This window comes from Ascaphus truei, chromosome 1, assembly GCF_040206685.1.
Source record: "Ascaphus truei isolate aAscTru1 chromosome 1, aAscTru1.hap1, whole genome shotgun sequence".
Taxonomy (NCBI): Eukaryota; Metazoa; Chordata; class Amphibia; order Anura; family Ascaphidae; genus Ascaphus; species Ascaphus truei.
In genome coordinates this window covers 135,055,307-135,075,765 of record NC_134483.1, presented here as the reverse complement: position 1 = coordinate 135,075,765, position 20,459 = coordinate 135,055,307, and the positions used below count along the sequence as shown (strand labels likewise).

Sequence of the window (20,459 nt, the reverse complement as noted above, 5' to 3'; positions counted from 1 at the left end):
ATCTATGTCACGTTGACACACTCCTTTCCCCCCTCCGGATACCCTGTCTGGAGAGCAAACATTTGCTATAAATTGTGAAAAATCATGCTTCTCAGAAATTCAAGAAACTACACTTGGGTGCAACAATTGAACCAAATCACCAACAACAACAAATTGCAGTATATAAAAAGGGCCATATGATCTTGCACATTTAATGCATGGTTAACATTACAGTTTTCACAAATTAGACTTTGCTGCATTTTGTCTGGTTTACGAACGTCAGTAAATTTCTACTACACAAGCACAGTTTGTGTCAGTTGACCTTTCAATGTAAAAACAGGTGGGCACCTATGCAAATATATAGCTACTTTTGCAGGGGACTATTTAGTTATAGAAATGCCCTGTGGAATTTTTATCAACATATTTATTGGGGTATCCAACTTTGATTTGCCAATTACATGGTATGTGCGATATTCTGCCACTGCATCGAAAAACTGAAAGTCAAGTCTCTCTGTACATCAGTTTTTTTTTGTACAGGAAGTGAAGAGTAGTAAAAGCTACTGCAAAATTAGTTGCACTTCCCCTAACAATAGACAATCAAAAGAGTATACTTTATTCAAAATTCTAGTGTTAAAAACTAGTTTCGGTTCATGAAAGTGTAATAAGAGTGATTGTTTTCATGCAACCATTTAAAAATAGAGCAAAAATAGGTGTCCAATCACGTATCTTACACTATCGTGAATACAGTCCTAATATTGTAAAAAAGGTGTGTGTGTATTATATAATATATACATATACACACACACACACACACACACACACACACACACACACACACACACACACACACACACACACACACACACACACACACACACACACAAACCTCCAATGTTGCTTTAATCAGTAAAGATATGTTTAGGTGTACAAGTAAGAGAAGAACTTCTCTGCCAGAGGAACTGCAATCCGCTGAAAATAAAAGGCATCTCTAGTAGCGAAGAGTAGTGGTGGTAAATTTGATTACATTAAGTCAACTACATTGGGTTTTTTTCAGTAACAGGCTATTATTTCTAAAATACATCAGCAAAAACGTCAATCTTGTAATATTTACCTAGTTTCTAAAGTGTTTTTTGTTTGTTTGATTATATGCACCTCAATGCTGTTTTAATGTGTATTTTTCTTTTTTGTTTTAACTTGCCTCAACTTGTCGGTCACAGAACTGATCCATGGTCCCCTAACATCACAGTTGCCAAACTTGTCCACTGGGCAAGAATGCAGCCCACAAAAAGTTGGATGGCCAATGGGAAAGGATGTTGCAACTTTCTCTTTGCAGGTGACCATGAATGAGCTCCAAGTAACCCCTCTGGTTCAAGGAAACTTAAGAAAAACAATATTTGGGGGGCAGGGAGGAAGTTATGCGTCTTTAAAATAAATCCATTTGTAAGTACATTACACTAAAAATATCAATGAAGACTGCACAACTTTGCCATTTTAATGCCAGTAACACATAGCTCTGCACTGTACAGCTTTAGCTCAGCAATGGAACTGCTGAATAGATGACGCAAGGTGCCTCATACCAGCTTCTCCGGACAGCCCACTAGGTCATCTCATTCACTTGTAGAACAATCCTCCTTGTGAATGATGCTCTGCTGGAGCCAACTATACAAAGACTGACATTTAAAAGGCTACATTTTTTTTCCAGGAGACCATGGATGTGAAGTGGATGGACAGTGCCAAGCATTTATCAGCAGAACGTATAAAAACAAACGGCTCATTGTTTCAGTCACACTACAAAACATTGCCTAATTTTACAGAAAGAGAGAATGGGTCACAAGTAGATATATATATGCAAGTCTTACCAGTTTTATTTAATTTATCCAAGACTGTATTTACAGCCTTGTTTCCCGTGTAAGGGAATGAAGATTTCAAATTAGGCTGAATGTGTACTTGGTGAAGTAGGGAAGGTACAAATAGCAGTAATGAGGACATCTGGTTCCTTGAATGTTTTTCTTCAAGATGGGTGCCAGATGGAAAGTGGTGGGAAGAACCTTGTAAAAAGACAGTGCTTGCTATGAGGACAACACTGTCAGATGTGAGATGCCAGCAATTCATAAAGCAAAAAAAGTGTGTGGTGTATCACACCGTAATCAAAATCTTTATTAAAATATATATATATATATATATATATAGTAAAAAGAAGGAAATGCAGGAGGCGGCAATAATTGTAATTCCCAAGGAAGGTAAAGATCCTATGCTATCCCCAAGTTATAGGCCTATTTCGCTTATCAACACTGATATAAAATTATTTGCCAAAATACTGGCTGCGTGTTTAAACAAACCACTGAACACGCTGATCCATCCAGACCATGTGGGTTTTACCCCGGAGAGGCAGGCGTCTGATAATATTCGCAGAATTATAAATATAATCCATAATAGCAACAGAAACCAAAACCTGAACCTAATTCTGGGCTGGACGCAGAGAAGGCATCCGACAGAGTAGTGTGGCCCTTTATGTTTCAGGTAATGAATAAAATGGGAAAACATGACAGTTTTATCAAAAAGGTGTCCAGGCTTTGTATATAGATCCCACAGCCACAGTTCGGACCTCAGGCTATATCTCAGCTCCATTCCAAATCACAAACTGCACCAGGCAGGGATGCCCACAGTCACTGTTGCTGTTTGCATTGTATATAGAAGCTTTGGCATCCAAAATAAGAGAGAATTGCGATATAGAGGGAGTAACGATAGGGAATACAAGGTATCCCTATTCGCAGACAATGTCCTATTGTCACTCACAAACCCAAAAATATCAATACAAAAACTATTTCATAAAGTAGAAGAATTTGGCATATATTCAAATTTCAAAATAAACCACACCAAATCAGAGGCCCCAAGTTTAAATATTCCGGCAGAGGACAAGCTATCAATGAAAAACAAATTTTCCATTCGATGGATGTCAGACAAGATTTAATATTTGGGAGTATACATAACAGGGACATATGATCAACTTTATGAGACAAATTACCCGGCATTTATTAAAGAGTTGAAAAAAGATCTAAAGACCTGGGATAAACCCCAAATAATCATGGACAGGCAGAATAGCTTCGGTTAAAATGAACACACTACCCAGAATGCTGTATCTATTTCAGGGGTTTCCTGTCATAGTCCGACAAAAAGATATTAAAGAACTAGAAAAAGAAAGAACACCATTTATATGGCATGGCAGAAAGCCAAGAATAAAGAAAAGGTTAATGGGGACACAACAACACTAGGGGTTATGTCTCAACCAGACCAACCAAATATTATGCGGCAGCCAGGATAAGCCCTCTTATATACTGGTCAATGGAGGACGGAGAGAGGCCATGGGTGGATATAGAAAGAGCAGAGGCTTAGACGAAGGATATGGCAACGCTACTTTGGATAAAAAAAAAAAAAAAGGAGTTGAGATCCGAATCTATTAGGACACAACCAGTTATTTTGCACTCTTTAAAACTATGGGATAAAGTATGTAGGGCTAAAACGATCTAGTCTATTCCTTCACCAGTGACTCCAATGTTGTCTAATCCGGGGTTTGTTCCGGCTCTCCGATCAAAGGTATTTAGAATATGGAGAGAAACGGGTCTGAGGAGACTCTGGGATGTGGAGAAATCAGATAGGATTAAAACATTGCAGGGGGGGGGGGGGGAAAGAAGAGTTTGACATACCAGATATGCATTCATATCAGTATTTTCTGGTAAGGCTCTACGCTACTTCAATACAGCCCACATAGGATGTCTTCAGACCTCTGACAATTTTCGAGAATTTATATTCAGCAGGAGAATAGCAAAGGCACCACAGCACAACTGTATCAAATCCAGATCACACCGAAAGTGGAGCAACCAAGCAGTTTTGGGCGGACACTAGAGAGGGAAGAGTGCCTGAAGATATATGAGAGATCTGCAAGAGCGTCTAGGTGCTCGGCAGTCCGAGAAAATCAACCTTAAGATATTAGTGATGCAGCGGCCATTACTCGAACACATCACAGCGCCGATTTTGAGTTCTCTGCTGTTCCCCACGCAGCATGAACGTGGCCAATCGCCCCAGGCACCCGCGCTTATCGCGGATGTTTTGTTTGAATTTCATGGATTCTGTTTCTTCATTTACATTAAAATGGATGAATTGTAATGTGTACAGTACTGTGCTTCTGTGCCAATTTCATTTTTTTAAGAGCCAGAACACTAAAATTTGTTTTTCTGCACTCGCATCTTAGTGTGGGAAGGCTGGAATTCATCCCGCGGTTTCAAATCGGGATTCCAATGTACATGACGCGTGAAGTGTTCGAATAACGGCCGCTGCATCAGACATCCCAGCTAGACTCCACTTGTTTTTTTTTTCAGCCACCTCCCCTCAGTGTTGGCGAAACTGCGGTCAGATAGGCTCGTTTAAACATATCTGGTGGACCTGTCCCAAGCTAGTACTATTCTGGGGAAAAATGTAAACGATAATCAGGAGAATAACGGGATATTCCTCCTTGGAATATGGAGGCAGTATTAATTTTGAAACAAAGAGGATTTAGAGGACCACAGATAAACTAATGATTTATATTCTTTCCTTAGCTAAAGCAGTAATAGCTAGAAATTGGAAACAGGTTGACCCACCGACAATGACTGAAGTAAAAAACAAACTAAACTATATTATGGCAATGGAAAAACTTACCAGTTTAATTCAGGATAGACACGAAGGCTATCTGAAGATATGGGTGCCATGAATGATTTATTGGGAAGCAAATGTTTAATAAAATCTCTTTTTATTTTTTCCCCAACACAATAGTATGTGACTGTAATGTGAACTACGCCGAAAAGTAAATGCATGTGTAACAAAAGTATAATTGGTTGTACTGAAAATAAGGAAAATATGGAAATGTATCCCCCACCCACCTATTTTTGTTTTGTACCACCTCCCCCCACCATAAAAATAACATGTGTAAAAAGAACAATAAAATACAAGGTTTAAAAATTTTTTTTTTTTAAAAATAGCAAAAATGTAGTTTGATTTTGCGGTGTTCTATATGATAATGTAGTAAAAACTTTTTGATTTGATTTGTACTGTGTTACTCCCTCCCAAAACGTTTATTAAATTTCTGATGTAGTCAGTATCCAACAGGATTGACCATTGATATTTGACCATAGCACCACTGTTGACAATTATTTTGCTTGTTTTGATAGTGTACTGAATTTTTTTTCCATTGTTCAATGCCAGGTGCCAGTATAAACAAACAGCAAGGAAAAGGCAGGTCTGCATTACAAGGCACAAGTACAATACCAGTACAGGCAAGATGCAAGACTGACAATCCCATGCTCTTGAATCCAGGTACCACTTTCTGTTCCTGAAATACTAGGCCCCAAAGTATGAGGTGACAATGATAATATGGTCTCGGAAATGTGGGGAGAGCAAAACACCGAAAAAATAGAAAAAATATGTATAGAGCAATATTGTATATATAATGTGAATAATGAAAAAAAAATGTGCACTCACAGTGTGATGGTTAACATCAGGCACCAAACCTCATGTCGGACACAATGCTTTTTCCTGGCCCGGCGTAGATACGCTGAGATATTGTATATCAGATGAGGTGAGATGTGGTAATCCCAGAAAAGAAAGAACAGGATGGTGCAGATCGTAATGACAATGCATTCGAATCAAGTATGTTTCTTACAAATGTGCACTCGCATGATAAAAAAAAAAAATATCTTTAAAGCAGGAGTCAGCTCGCAGCGGACGAAGTACGCAGCGAAACACATCGAGTCATCGTGAGTGTCACCAATCGGAGGGAAGAGACGTCATCACGCAGGTCACGGAATGGGAAGCAAGCAGACCCAGGTGTTCGAGGGAGCCGGTGGCACATCCGGTCCTCGGTGCAATAGTGTGGGTGAGATCAGTCTCCCATGCAGGGATCACGAACCTCCGTGACACCCTTTTGTTTTCTATTTATGCTTTAAAGATTTTTTTTTTTTATCATGCGAGTGCACATTCGTAAGAAACGTAATTGATACGAATACATTGTCATTACGATCTGCACCATCCTGTTCTTTCTTTTCTGGGATTACCACATCTCACCTCATACAATATCTGAGTGTATCTACGCCGGGCCAGGAAAAAACATTCTGAGTCCGACATAGGGTTTGGTGCCTGATTTTAACCATCACTTTGTGAGTGCGCATTTTTGCAATACTGGTTATTCATTTTGATCGTAGGAAAATCATTTTTCCACGGTTTATACATCTTTAATATCAGTGCATCGTTTCTAAACAATTTTTCACGTTTTGCACAGAGTTCTTTGTGTATATTTATAAATAGTGCTTTTCACTTTATGCATGAATTTGTCTTTGATATTGAATTTCACATTCACACAAATAGAGCGCAAGGGGAATATTTCTGTTCACGACAATAATATGTAATACCTACCAGAGATGTTCAAATAAACAAAGTAAAAAAAACACAAAAACATGCTTGGGGAACAATACTGGGACAAACTTTACACTAAATGAATTTTGCTTGTTATTAAAAAGAAATAAAAAGGGGGGGGGGGAATAAATTGGCTGGTGTATATTAATTGGGAGTGGATGCACTGTAAAAGTAATGACAAGAGTCTCCACCAGACTTCTGCCGGGGAGATTGGAGTGCATCCCTTGAGAAGCTCTGGACTTCAGAGGAGAAGACTAGTGAACCGTCTTTTTCTGTGAACCACCAGCTGAAACAAGGAATTCTACACTCAAGCCAACAGAAAAATGGAAACTGGTAAACAAATATATGGTCCCTTTTCACTGCTCTCCATAAAAAGTTGCCTCAGTTCCTGAAGTGTGCCAGCTGCCAGGACTATTAGAAACTGCCACGTTATGGAATTAAAAACTAATGCACTAAAAAAAATAAAAAAATATGTCAAACCACACTTTTCTTACGGACAAAAACACAACGTGGAAAGGTTTAAATGGAACACTCACCAAGTACAATGACTACTGTTTTCAGCAGACTCATCATGGTGTCACGATTCCTTCTGGGACCAGAGCTATGCCTAGACATCCTCATAGTCCTCTGCCGTACGTAAACAAAAATATGGGCGTAGAGAACCACCATAACCACAAAAGTAACCAAGTTGAAAATGGCCCAGAAAACCAAGTACGAATCACTGTAGAGTGGAGCCATATTTGAGCAGTGTTCCAGGTCGCAGATGCAGTTCCAGCCAACGCTTGGTATTGCACCCATCACAATGGCCATAGTCCAGATAACAACGATCACCACCACCACCCTTCTGTTGCTCATCCTGGTGTGTAGCTGCATTCGAAATACTGTGATGTGCCTTTCTATGGCGATTGCTAACAAATTAGCTACAGAGGCAGTCAGGCTAGTGTCAATTAGACCCTGGCGGAGTAGCCAGGTGCTAACTGTTAGCCTTCTGGTGTTGGGTCCCGTGTTGAACATCAGGTAAAAATAGGCTAGCCCCGCAAAAAAGTCTGCAGCAGCCAAGTTGGCCATTAAGTAATAAATAGGAAAATGGAAACGGCGGTTGACATAAATAGCCACCATAACCAAGAGGTTGGCTAACATGATGAATATGCACACAGTGATTCCAAGTCCCATCACCAGCTTGCTGACCGTATTCCATTCCGTAGCTAGATATTTCCCACTCCGGTTGTAAAAGAAGGCAATTGTTTCATTGTAGTAGCACTGGGGTTCATTCAATGCAGAAGTCTAGGGGAGGAAGAAAAAAAAATGAAACCATTATTAATTAAAATTAACTGATGAAAGATGTAAATCACACCAACAAGTGTGTTGTGTGGCACACTAGCATGTTTCTGGGGGTTTTTATTTTTATCTAAATTCAGCGCCAAAATGTGATTATTAAAGATCTACTACTATGTTAACATTTGTTCTTTATAGCTTACAACTGTAAGCTATATAACATTAGTACAGAATCAGTGGATAAATCAAGTCTCTACTGGCAGACATTGCACCAGCACTAGGTACAGTCGCTCAACAGCTTCATTGTAGAAGCAGACATTGCTTGGTAAAGACCATATATGTTAAGGAAAAGCAGTACTTGAATGCAAATAAGAGAGGACTTTGAATTTCAAATTCTAACCAGTAGCAAATTTGTTCCCCTTGACATTCTGCAAAAAAACATTGTAGCCTTAGCCCTGTCAAAATGCAATCACCTACTTTTTCTTAATATTTAATCTGAAAGAGCCAGGAACTGTAGATTAAAACCAGAGTTGGCACCAAATCTTACTCTTCCGGCTTTCTTACCCAAGATCTATTTCCAAGGTTGCAAAATTGTGTGTCACCTATGATATCGTTGTGGCAGGACATCTATCACTGAAGGAAGCTGCCCTGCAAAAAAAAAAAGTACTCCGGAAATGTTATGTCTGCCATTTGTAGGATCTGAAACCATATGCCGACAATTAATGCTGAAAGGACGAAGGGGCAAGTTATGGGGTCAGGTCTGCCTTTGAAGCGAGTAAAACCCAGTATGAATTACAGTGTCCACTCCCTGGGACCTTGAGCAGGTCACGAGCTCACGTGCTCTAGGCATCAAAAGTATCATTAGTATACAGGTTGAAGATCACCGACTATAATAATTGTGTCTACTTGATATTAAACGGTGCATTCATGAAAATATACACAGATTAAGCCTGTGCAGTCAGTACAGTTTTTAAGATCCTACATACAGAAGTAACCATTTGTACATAATGACACAGAAAATGCCTAGAGGCGACATTTTCTAACACTGCAAAAGAATCTTTTGGAAGTAGTGAAACTAACAAAAACAGTACAAAATTAATTGCAATGGAGACAAATACTCGCTATAACACAAGGGGGAAAAAAATGACAACTTCTGCTCAGATCAGTCGATACAGTTTTAGACCAAATGGGAAAAAAACAACTGCCGTTTACAAATATCACAGCGTGAAGGTAAAAAGTTTTAAATAAAGTCATAGGGAAGGGGAAAAAGCACCTAAAAATCACAAAGGAGAAATGTTGGAGGTGTGTTATTGAATTAGGGTTCCGCCCATTCACAAATACTGTGTTGGGAAAGTGCAATGGGCGAGATGTGGAAGTGCTGTAAATCAGACTTATAAAACCAGTCAAACTTCCCTATAAAAGAAAAAAAAACTAAACTAAATCAGTTACTGAAAATATAGAAGGACTAGATTCAGAAATGTTTAGATAAGGGCAAATGTATGAAAAATTGCCAAGCAATTACAAACGATATTAGCTTTTGTAGACTGTAGAAATAGGCATACTGTATGGGGAATTTTTTTTTTTAATATACTGTAATATGATGAACACATTCGGAAATGAGAGATCTTCGGGCTACTGACTTGAAGCGTACATAGAAAAGTTAAAGAAACTGGTATACTGTGTGCGTTCATTGGAATAACCATACCCCAAATATTCATTGTTTGCACTGTTGAATACCCATTATTAGGATTATATAGTTATAATGCACCAACATACAGTATTCTGCAGCACAGTGCAATGGGAAAAGTCGAAATGAAGACAATGGGAAACAAGATGACCGCATTTATATACACTGGTACAGTAGTAATGGAGGACCCTATTAAATGGAACTTACAAACTAACAATAAGGAAGAGTGGAAAGAAAAAGGTATAAATGGGAAATAGAGTGTGACGAGGGTGCTAGATGTTGCTCGCCATGAAATTAGCAGTTGGGATGCTCTTCACTTGGTAAAAGTTTATATCTTATGGTAAAAAGCAGAGGAAGCATTGAGGATACTGCATATCCTTTATTTAATAGACACATTCAGTGTCTATCTGTTGAGAAGTATGATGACGCAATGACGACGTATCAACTTCCTTTTACGCTTCACACTGTATTTGAAGGGTCCGTCATGATAATATCATGAGATATTCAGGGTTTTTTTTGTCAAACTGGTGCTTCAGGGGTTAATGAGCTACAGCTTGAGTTTAGAAATACCATATGCTGGGCTTAATTGGAGTTGGATTTTAAAGGTACCAAGTCATGTTTAATGGCCTATTAACGCCTTGGCCAGGCCTAGTGTTAAATTGATATGATCTCGAGATAAGGGCAGTTGTCTTGCCAGAGGTGGGAATAAAATATGGCCCCTGTGAGAACTTTGTAAACATGGTTCTTTTAGATCTAGCTTCAAAGGCATTCTCTGGAGGGTTTTGCAAGGTTCAGGGGGGCATGGCTAAGAAAGTATTCAACATAAGAATGACTATTAAATATGAGAATATCATGTGATGTCATCTCCTCTGCCTAATAAGAGTTACAAATCTGTAACAGTGTCACAGAATGGCATTTTCTGATATCACACACTGCATATTTAACAGGTACTGGATGACAGATATTAATTTGTCGCTTAGGTTTAGGGATAAGATGGTTATGCTTAGTCTTGTCACGTCCACCATGAGCGCCTGAATGTATTTATGTGACTCGTGTGTGTAAGTGTTAAGAAAAGTTATGAGGACATTCAGATATTGAAGAGAAGTTTAAACGTCGTTTGCAAAGGTTTTTTGTTTCTTTTCACTTTGTCATAAAACTGATTTACGACAGGGGTGGGCTTATGTTGTTTCCTTGAGGGAAGAATGTATTTAAGTCTGAGCAAAGATTATGAGAATCAGATTTCAACAGAGGTGTGTTTGGACCAAACAAGCAAGTCTCAATTCTGCACCAGTGACCTCTCTGGGGAAAACCTATGACATGGTAATGTATAGGGTTTTTCTTTATAGTATATTCTTTTATTTTGATAAACTGTTCTGAACCTATTGTAATTGTATGTTTTTGTAATCTTTTTCTGTAATCTAAGCACTGTATTTTAAAATATATTAAAACATTGAATACGTGATGTTTTGGGCTCCAAATGAACTGTTTTTGCACGTTCTGAAGAGAGTATCTACATTTTTGGACACATTTTGCTACAACGGATGTGTGTGTTAAAGTGCAGAGTTTTTTTCTATAACAAACAGGGACCTGGCCGAATATTAATTTTGCATAACTATCTCGGGTGGTGGAAATATATATATATTGTGACAAACGGCTTACTCCGGGGCTCCGTCGTTTGTCCGGGACTGTTTAGAACACGGTCTTTTAGGGTAGGTTAAATGATGAGGCGTCACGTACTGTTCCTTTAAACAGGCTATGCCTGGTTTATTCAGTCCCAGGCACTGAGACTGCCACAGTGCATACAACAGAAAACAGATCAAAACAAAAGCTGCTCACCTGAGCGATAACTTAACTTAGATATCCCTGACTCAGGGTTGGAAGTGGCTTTTCCACTTCCAACATCAAAACATGGTACTTTTTGCAGTCTTACACAAATGAACAGAAAGATTGAACCTGTTTGGGGAAGAGGCTTCTCCCCTCTGTAGTTCAGCAGCCTTCCAGCCTCCTGGCTCTTGTGGGGAGACCAGAGCAAATAGGAAATCAGTCTTTCATACCTGATTCCTAATTAGCATGACAGGTGACAGAAATCAGGCAGCAGACAAACTCTGGTCTGGATCTCTCATCCCTCAGTTCCAGCGCTTGCCAAACTGTGGGATGGAGTGTATGTATTATAAGGCTGCACTCCCAGGCCAAACAGGATAGAAACTGTCTAGTATCCTGGGAGCCCTATATACAGAATTTATTACCATCCCCTGGTTTCTGTCACATATCCTCCCCCCCAGCTCAGACCTCGAGGGATGAGCGACCATGGATATTAGGGAGTGCATCCTTGACAACCCGTCAGCATTGCCATGTTTGTGCCCTGACCTGTGTTCCACAGAAAATTTAAAGGGTTGTAGGCTTAGGAACCACCTGGTCACTCTAGCATTCTTTTCCCTGTTTTGACACATCCAGGTAAGGGGTGCATGATCTGTGACCAACCGGAATTTTCTCCCCAACAGGTAGTATTTGAGCGTCTCTACAGCCCACTTTATTGCGAGACACTCTTTCTCTACTATGGAGTAATTTTTCTCCTGGGGATTTAGTTTCCTACTTAAATAAAGGATGGGGTGCTCCTCACCTTGAGACTCCTGGGAGAGTACCGCCCCCAGCCCTACCTCAGATGCGTCGGTTTGGACTACGAACTCTTTGGAGAAGTCAGGTGTGACCAACACTGGTTGGGCACAGAGAGCTTCTTTCAGGCTTCTAAAGGCCTGTTCGGTTTCGGGGGACCACTTTACCATTAGCGGTCCTCTTGCTTTTGTGAGGTCAGTTAGTGGGGTTGCCTTAGTTGCAAAATTGGGAATAAACCTTCTATAGTACCCAATTAAGCCCAAAAAGGTCCTTACTTGTTTTTTTGTAACTGGCCTTGGCCAATTTTGTATCGCCTCTACTTTGAGTGTTTGGGGTTTGAGTAAACCTCTGCCAATAGAATATCCCAGATACTTGGCCTCCTCCAGACCAATAGTGCATTTAGCGGGGTTAGCAGTTAGTCCAGCAGACCGGACTGCGTCAAGCACAGCTTGGACCTTTGGAAGGTGGGATTGCCAATCTTCACTATGGATTACCACATCATCCAGGTAGGCGGCAGCATACCGAGCATGTGGTTTTAAAATTTTATCCATCATTCTTTGGAATGTGGCGGGAGCTCCATGTAAGCCAAAAGGCAACACCTTATACTGAAAGAGGCCGTCTGGGGTTGAGAAGGCTGTCTTTTCTTTTGCCCTTTCTGTGAGGGGAACCTGCCAGTACCCTTTTGTTAGGTCTAGGGTTGTGAGATATCGGGCTTTGCCCAGTCTCTCTACAAGTTCATCTACCCTGGGCATAGGATAAGTATCAAATTTTGACACCGCGTTTAGTTTCCGGTAGTCATTACAAAACCTTGTTGTACCATCTGGCTTTGGGACTAAGACTATAGGGCTGTTCCACCCACTTTGGGATTCCTCAATTACACCTAGTTTTAGCATTTTTTTAACCTCTAAACTTATAGCCTTTATTTTGGCCTCTGGGATTCGGTACGGTTTAAGGTTAACTCGGACCCCCGGTTCAGAGACTAGGTCATGTTCAATTACGCTAGTTCTACCTGGCCGTATAGAGAAGATTTCTTTGTTTCTTCTCACTAAATTCTGAACCTCTCGTTTCTGATGAACAGACAGGGTTTCAGCTATGCTAACCTCTGGGTCAGTTTCTTGATTCTCTGACGGACCTGGGGGTACTAGGGTTAACAAGACTTCTCTATCTTTCCAGGGCTTGAGTAGGTTTATATGGTAAATTTGCTCAGGTTTCCTCCTACCTGGCTGTCTTACCTTATAATTTACTTCTCCCACTCTTTCCAAGACCTCATATGGCCCATGCCATTTAGCAAGGAATTTACTCTCCACGGTGGGAACCAGAACTAGTACCCTATCACCTGGAGAAAAAATTCTGACCCTAGCACCCTTATTATATGTATTCCTCTGTGCTTCTTGAGCTTTCTCCATGTGTTCCCTCACTATGGGTGGGACTGCAGCAATGCGGTCCTGCATCTGGGCAACATGCTCTATTACACTTCTGTAAGGGGTAACCTCGTGTTCCCAAGTCTCTTTGGCTATATCCAGTAAGCCCCTTGGGTGTCGGCCATACAATAGTTCAAACGGGGAGAAGCCTGTGGATGATTGGGGAACTTCCCTAATGGCAAATAACAGGTACGGTAACAAACAATCCCAGTTTTTCCCATCTTTATCAACCGCCCGCCGTAACATGCTCTTTAAGGTTTTATTGAACCTTTCCACTAAACCATCTGTTTGTGGATGATAGACTGAGGTTCTGAGATGCTTGATTTTTAGGAGTTTACATAGCTCTTTCGTTACTTGGGACATAAATGGTGTTCCCTGGTCAGATAGAATCTCTTTAGGAATCCCGACCCGGGAAAACAGAACTACTAACTCTTTTGCTATGTTTTTAGCTGAGGTGCTACGTAGGGGAACTGCCTCCGGATATCGGGTGGCATAATCTAATATTACCAATATATGCTGATGTCCCCTAGCAGACTTTATTAGGGGTCCTACTAGATCCATAGCAATCCGGTCAAATGGTACCTCTATTATGGGAAGGGGTACCAATGGGCTGCGGTACGCCTTGAACGGGGCGGTGATCTGACATTCTGGGCATGAGGAACAATAATTCGTAATTTCTGCCAGAACCCCAGGCCAATAGAAGCTTCGGAGAACCTTTTCTTTTGTCTTTTCCACCCCTAGGTGTCCCCCCAATGGATGACTATGTGCGAGGTGTAATACTACGTTACGGAATGTCCGTGGTACCAACAATTGTTTAGTTGTAACTGATTTCCTTTTATCAACCCGATATACTAGGTCGTTCTCTACCTCGAAGTAGGGGTAAGCAAGTGACCTATCTGGTTGGCCAGGAGTACTATTCTGGTCCCGTATATTTCCCCTTGCTACCGCTAATGTGGGGTCCTCCCACTGGGCCTTCTTAAAACTCCCAGGACTGACCTCTAGGTCAGCGAGGGTCTTATCCGGTTCTGGGGTGGTAAGTGTCTGCTCAACATCTTGATTTGGGGTATTCCCTACCAAAGTAGTGATGGGGAAGGGACTTTTACAGCACTCCTCCTTTTCCCCCTTCTTATTTGGGCCCTCGTCAACCTCCATTTCTGAAAAAGGGAAAGGATTTGTTTCTTCTAATACTTCGTTATGGTCCGCTATTGAACTCTGGGCGCTATTCTGAGCGGGGGACCACATTTTTAGAAAATGGGGAAAGTCGGTCCCTATTAACACATCATGTGCCAGTTTGGGTACAATACCCACCTTGAAATCTAAAGAACCAAACTCTGTTTCAAAAAAAACATCAACAGTGGAATATTCATGATTATCCCCATGTATACAACAAATTGCCACTCTTTGTGAACTGTTTCCCTGTTTCTTCTTAATGGGCAAGAGGTATTCGGACACTAGTGTGACCATGCTCCCAGAGTCAAGAAGTGCCCGAACCCTCTTACCATTAACCTTTACAAATGCCCACAGATGGTTATTCAAGGGGTCCTCTGGGCTAGGGCCCATACATTGGGACAACAGCGAATAAGGTTCCACGCTGTTGCATTGCATGGGCTCATAATTTAGTGGGCAGATTTTTGCTGTGTGGCCCCTCTCATGACAATTTACACATTTAGGTACATAGTCTGTGTCCCACTTAGAGCCTTTTCCCGGCTCCCCATGTTGGCTATTGCCCTTAGTGTGCGAACCACTGTTGCTGGTGCTGCGTGAAGGTGGTCGCCGCTCTTCAGCGCCCCTTAACCCCGGTACCCTTTTACCGTCTCTGGAAGAGTCCTGGAACCTCGGGTAGTGGGGTTGCTCCACGACTGTGGGTTGCGGGTGCTCTTCTGCTGCATTGTACCTTTCTACGAGGGCCACAAGCTCATCCGCATTGTGGGGGTCACTCCGACTGACCCAACGGCGTAAGGCAGAGGGAAGTTTCCTCAAGAACTGGTCCATGACCAACCGTTCCACGATGTGGCTGGCTGAGTTGATCTCGGGTTGTAGCCACTTCCGGGCGAGGTGGATGAGGTCATACATCTGGCTTCGGGTGGCTTTATCCATCGTGAAGGACCATGCGTGAAACCTTTGGGCGCGAACAGCCGTGGTTACGCCGAGGCGAGCGAGGATCTCGAACTTCAATTTTGCATAGACGTTAGCTTCGGCTGGCTCTAGATCAAAGTAAGCCTTCTGGGGTTCGCCGCTTAGGAAGGGTGCGATTAGACCAGCCCACTCAGCTTCTGGCCATCCCTCTCTCTGTGCCGTGCGTTCAAACGTGAGAAGATAGGCTTCCACATCATCCGAGGGTCCCATCTTCTGAAGGTAGTGGCTTGCCCTGGTCATTTTCGGAACTGGGGCTGCTGCTGCCAGTGGAAGGTTACTGATAGTCCCCCTCAGGATCTCGAGTTCCTGCTGTAAGCCCTGAGCGAACCGCTGTTGCTCCTCTCTCAGCAAGCGGTTTGTCTCTTGCTGGTTTGCATTCGCGTTTTGCAGGGCTTCATTCGTCTGTTGCTGGTTTGCATTCGCCTGTTGCTGGTTGGCATTCGCCTGTTGCTGGTTGGCATTAATCTCTTGCTGGGCTATTAGCAGCTGTTGATGGGCTGCATTCGTCTGCTGCTGGTTTGCATTAGTTTCTTGCTGGGCTATTAACAGCTGTTGCTGGGTTTCATTCGCGTCTTTCTGGGCAGCGACATTGCGTACCAGCGCACCCACCACGTCTTCCATCTTGTTTGCAGAGGATGAAAAAACTTTTTTTTTTTTTTTTCAAAGTTCTTCAACCCGCAGACCCCCTAGTGCTCTGCCCGCATTCTCCACCATATGTGACAAACGGCTTACTCCGGGGCTCCGTCGTTTGTCCGGGACTGTTTAGAACACGGTCTTTTAGGGTAGGTTAAATGATGAGGCGTCACGTACTGTTCCTTTAAACAGGCTATGCCTGGTTTATTCAGTCCCAGGCACTGAGACTGCCACAGTGCATACAACAGAAAACAGATCAAAACAAAAGCTGCTCACCTGAGCGATAACTTAACTTAGATATCCCTGACTCAGGGTTGGAAGTGGCTTTTCCACTTCCAACATCAAAACATGGTACTTTTGCAGTCTTACACAAATGAACAGAAAGATTGAACCTGTTTGGGGAAGAGGCTTCTCCCCTCTGTAGTTCAGCAGCCTTCCAGCCTCCTGGCTCTTGTGGGGAGACCAGAGCAAACAGGAAATCAGTCTTTCATACCTGATTCCTAATTAGCATGACAGGTGACAGAAATCAGGCAGCAGACAAACTCTGGTCTGGATCTCTCATCCCTCAGTTCCAGCGCTTGCCAAACTGTGGGATGGAGTGTATGTATTATAAGGCTGCACTCCCAGGCCAAACAGGATAGAAACTGTCTAGTATCCTGGGAGCCCTATATACGGAATTTATTACCATCCCCTGGTTTCTGTCACAATATATATATATATGTGACAGAAAATATAGACAGTGCCCTTAACACACTACACCTAAATTGCTGCCGCCCTGATAGATGTGGCAAGAATTTGCACCAGGCAAATATGCCCAATAAACAGTGGTGTGAAAATAACTAAATGTATTCTGGCAGGAAAAACTAAAAGTGACTATTTGATAAAAACACAAAAGCAAAAAAGAAGTGTGCATAACATATAAAAATAAAAAAAAGGCAATAAAAAAGATATATTGCCAATTAATGTAGGTAAAAATGACACTAAGTGTCACTGGGACTTAACTAAAAAATGCAAATATAAAAATGGGTTCATGTGATAAGCAATGAAAAATTCAATACACGATTATGAGCCCATAAATGCAGTGAATATTAGAAATACTTAAGTCCACATGTGTCCATGATAAGTTGATTTGCAAAAGGTCCAGGCTGCTTCTTCTTGGGCTCACAGAACTCCCACAGTACCTATTAGAGAAAAAGAGAAAAGAAGCGCCCGATCCTTGTATAAAATCAGATAAACAAAGTTTTAATATCTCATGGACAAGACAAATGCACACTTACAATTTGTCTGATAAAATAAAGCATGTTATGGGACCAAGTCCTCAGTTGGTGCATGGGCAGGTCCCATAACATGCTTTATTTTATCAGACAAATTGTAAGTGTGCATTTGTCTTGTCCATGAGATATTAAAACTTTGTTTATCTGATTTTATACAAGGATCGGGCGCTTCTTTTCTCTTTTTCTCTAATATATATATAGTCACATGGTATGGAGATTTGCACTCACAGTTTGGTTGAGAAGGCAGATGCTTGTCCCATATGTTGCATATAGTGGTATGGTGACCAGGGGATCCTGATAACCAAGAAAGACAGCACACCGCACAGATGATATCCAAAAAATGTGTATTATGAAACACAGGGCCGCCAACGTTTCGATCCTCGTAACACCGCCCTGAGGAAGGTCCCGTTACGAGGATCGAAACGTTGGCGGCCCTGCGTTTCATAATACACATTTTTTGGATATCATCTGTGCGGTGTGCTGTCTTTCTTGGTTATCAGGATCCCCTGGTCACCATACTACTATATATATACATATATATATATATATATATATATATATACATATATACATATATACATATATACATAACACACACACACACACATATATATATACACACACACATATACACACACAATTGCGTAAGGGGTTAATATTAACTCATTTGAGGTACCTTGCGCAGGTTAAAGGTGAGTTGGCTAGAGTAGCCGTGTGTATTAACCCCGATTGCATATCTAAGCACGTGCCCACTTGTGTGCTGTTCGTGACAGGTGGTATATGGGGATGGATTTAGGGGAGACTAAGGGTGGGGCAGCTTGTGGGCGGAGTATTAACCCTTGTCCCGTATGTAGGTCATGTGCTCACAGGTGTGTCGTACGTGACAGGGCCTATGTGAGCATTTCTGTTCTGGAGTCTTTCTAATGTTTGCTTTATTCACTACTGAAAGTGTAGATATTTATTTACCAGTGGATTGTAAAAGCATTTCCAAAAATGTCTTCTGCCAGATGTATCCCAGACACACTGATTCATGCATTTGTCACTAAGCAGCAAACAAAATGTTTGGGATTCTCAATAAACACAATTTGTGAAAGACTATATTTTGCAAACAAAGTTATAATAACATCTTCTGGAAGAAACACATTGTTCACTTAGTTGATCACATTTGTAAAATTAGAATGTGAACTTGATCACTGGTGGGGCATTTGGAAAGGCAGCAGTTCATGTTGAAAACTAAAGCAAATGTTTATGCTCAAAGCTGCTCATTTAAAATTATATTTGCAAGTAAGAAAACCTCTCTGCACATGCAACCCTGTGTTACTCAATAAGCCCCTAGGCAGCTGGCAGCTTTGGGGCCTATTGAGGAGTATAAATATTGTCCTATGTAAAACTACAGATATCCCAAAACATTATGAGCTATACAACACATACAAATACTTGGTGTTGTCACACAGTAACTGCTATTAATATATTAATATTCTACAATTACCAATGTTGTACTTCTCTATTTTACAAGTAGGTTGTCACCTCTGCTTTACGAGGAAAAGGAGTTGGGGTTCTCACTAAACAGAATGAAGAAGTACTTTCATTGGAGCTGTATTTCAAAGATAATGACCCTTCTTACTCAAACCTGATTGTGCAGAAAGAGTCTTCAAGTTGGTTTCTGGTAAATATAGACAATTCTAGCTTGCAGCATTAGGCTAAGGCCCCGGTCACGGCGCTCTAATGCGCGCCCGCGCTTTTGGCTGCGCGTTCCGGCGATTCCCCTGTCTGCTGCTCACTGCAGGAGCAGAGACCGGGGGGGGGGGGGGGCGTGGCGGAGGAGTGACGGGGGCGCGGCCATGATGTCACCCGGCAGGTTCGCCCTCATTGGCTGAACCGCCGGTGGGCGTGCCTAGCCGCTCGACGCAAGTTCCTGCTTTCGCTGAGGCGCGCTGAGGCTCTGGGAAAGCGGGTGCTTTCCCTGGCCTTGCGGGCGCGTCACTGGCCGGGGGCGGGCCAGTGACGTCACGGAGCTGGTTCGTCCTCATTGGGCGAACCGCTCACGTGACCGGCCTGTCGCGCCGGCAAGCGGGGGAATTTTAAATTCCCCTAAGACCTGCGCTTCCGCAAGCGCGCGGAAGCGCAGGTGAGCCCCTACTAAAGCCGCTCTAATTGCGGCTGTAGGGGCTCAGTGCTGAGCGGGAGCGCGCGTCAGCACGCTTCCGCCAGCAAGCAGTAAACATGGCCGAGGCCTTACACACAGCAGTAAATATGGTCACAACCCAGATAAAAAGCTCACCAATATAAAAAAAAAAAAAAAAAAAAAGTTTTCCCAGCTAGTGAAAAGCTTATATAAACCCAATACCCACATCGCACGTTCATTCACTCTCCAATCTCATTCTGTCTTGGACCTCCACACACTGTGTCTCCCCACTGTGTTGTACATGCACAATCACTATGCACAAAATGTTGAGACCGTGCTCGTCAGTCATGTTCTGCCTCTTGCCAGGTCCTCTTCCTCCCGCAGCTCCAAAGCTCTCCGGCGATCGACCGGGACATATCAGACACAAAACAAAGAAAGGAGCGCAGGGAAGGCAGGACGTTAGGGAAATATTTCACATTTATTAAAACACACAAAAACTTACAATAAAGTTCAGCCACTCAAACGGTATAATCCCCTCACACCTGACGCCAACACAGCGAGATCCACAGAATCCCCTATACTTAAACCAACCCGGATCACCACGTAGTTGTAAAACCGGGAGCCGACCCGGAGCGTTCTTTCTGGGTAAAGCCGATAATCTTGCGAGAGCTGCTGCCTAGCTAGGGCAGCGCTCTCAGTAACTCGTCTCAGGGAGGTTCAGATGCCGAAATTGGTCACGTAACTAAGAATATGTATATTTGTTGTGGACACTAAAACAACACTCTACGTGTTTCGCGCTAATTTGCGCTTCTTCAGGAGGTATCTAAGCATGCTGGGATATGTCCCTTATATATGTGCAAACTTAGGCTACG

At 42.1% G+C, this 20,459-nt stretch overlaps 1 protein-coding gene across 3 annotated transcripts in view; it reads right to left on the bottom strand.

Annotated features, from left to right (window-relative positions):
* Window positions 1-20,459, bottom strand: part of LPAR1 (lysophosphatidic acid receptor 1) — a 158,122-nt gene that overhangs the window by 37,507 nt on the left and 100,156 nt on the right. For 2 of the 3 annotated variants that reach the window (XM_075595201.1, XM_075595204.1), the window contains exon 3: window positions 6,960-7,707. In XM_075595201.1, the coding sequence (XP_075451316.1) occupies window positions 6,960-7,707 (748 nt within the window). Of the gene's footprint in view, window positions 1-6,959; window positions 7,708-8,262; window positions 8,349-20,459 lie in introns of those variants that run through there. The other variant, XM_075595195.1, reaches the window with a different exon arrangement.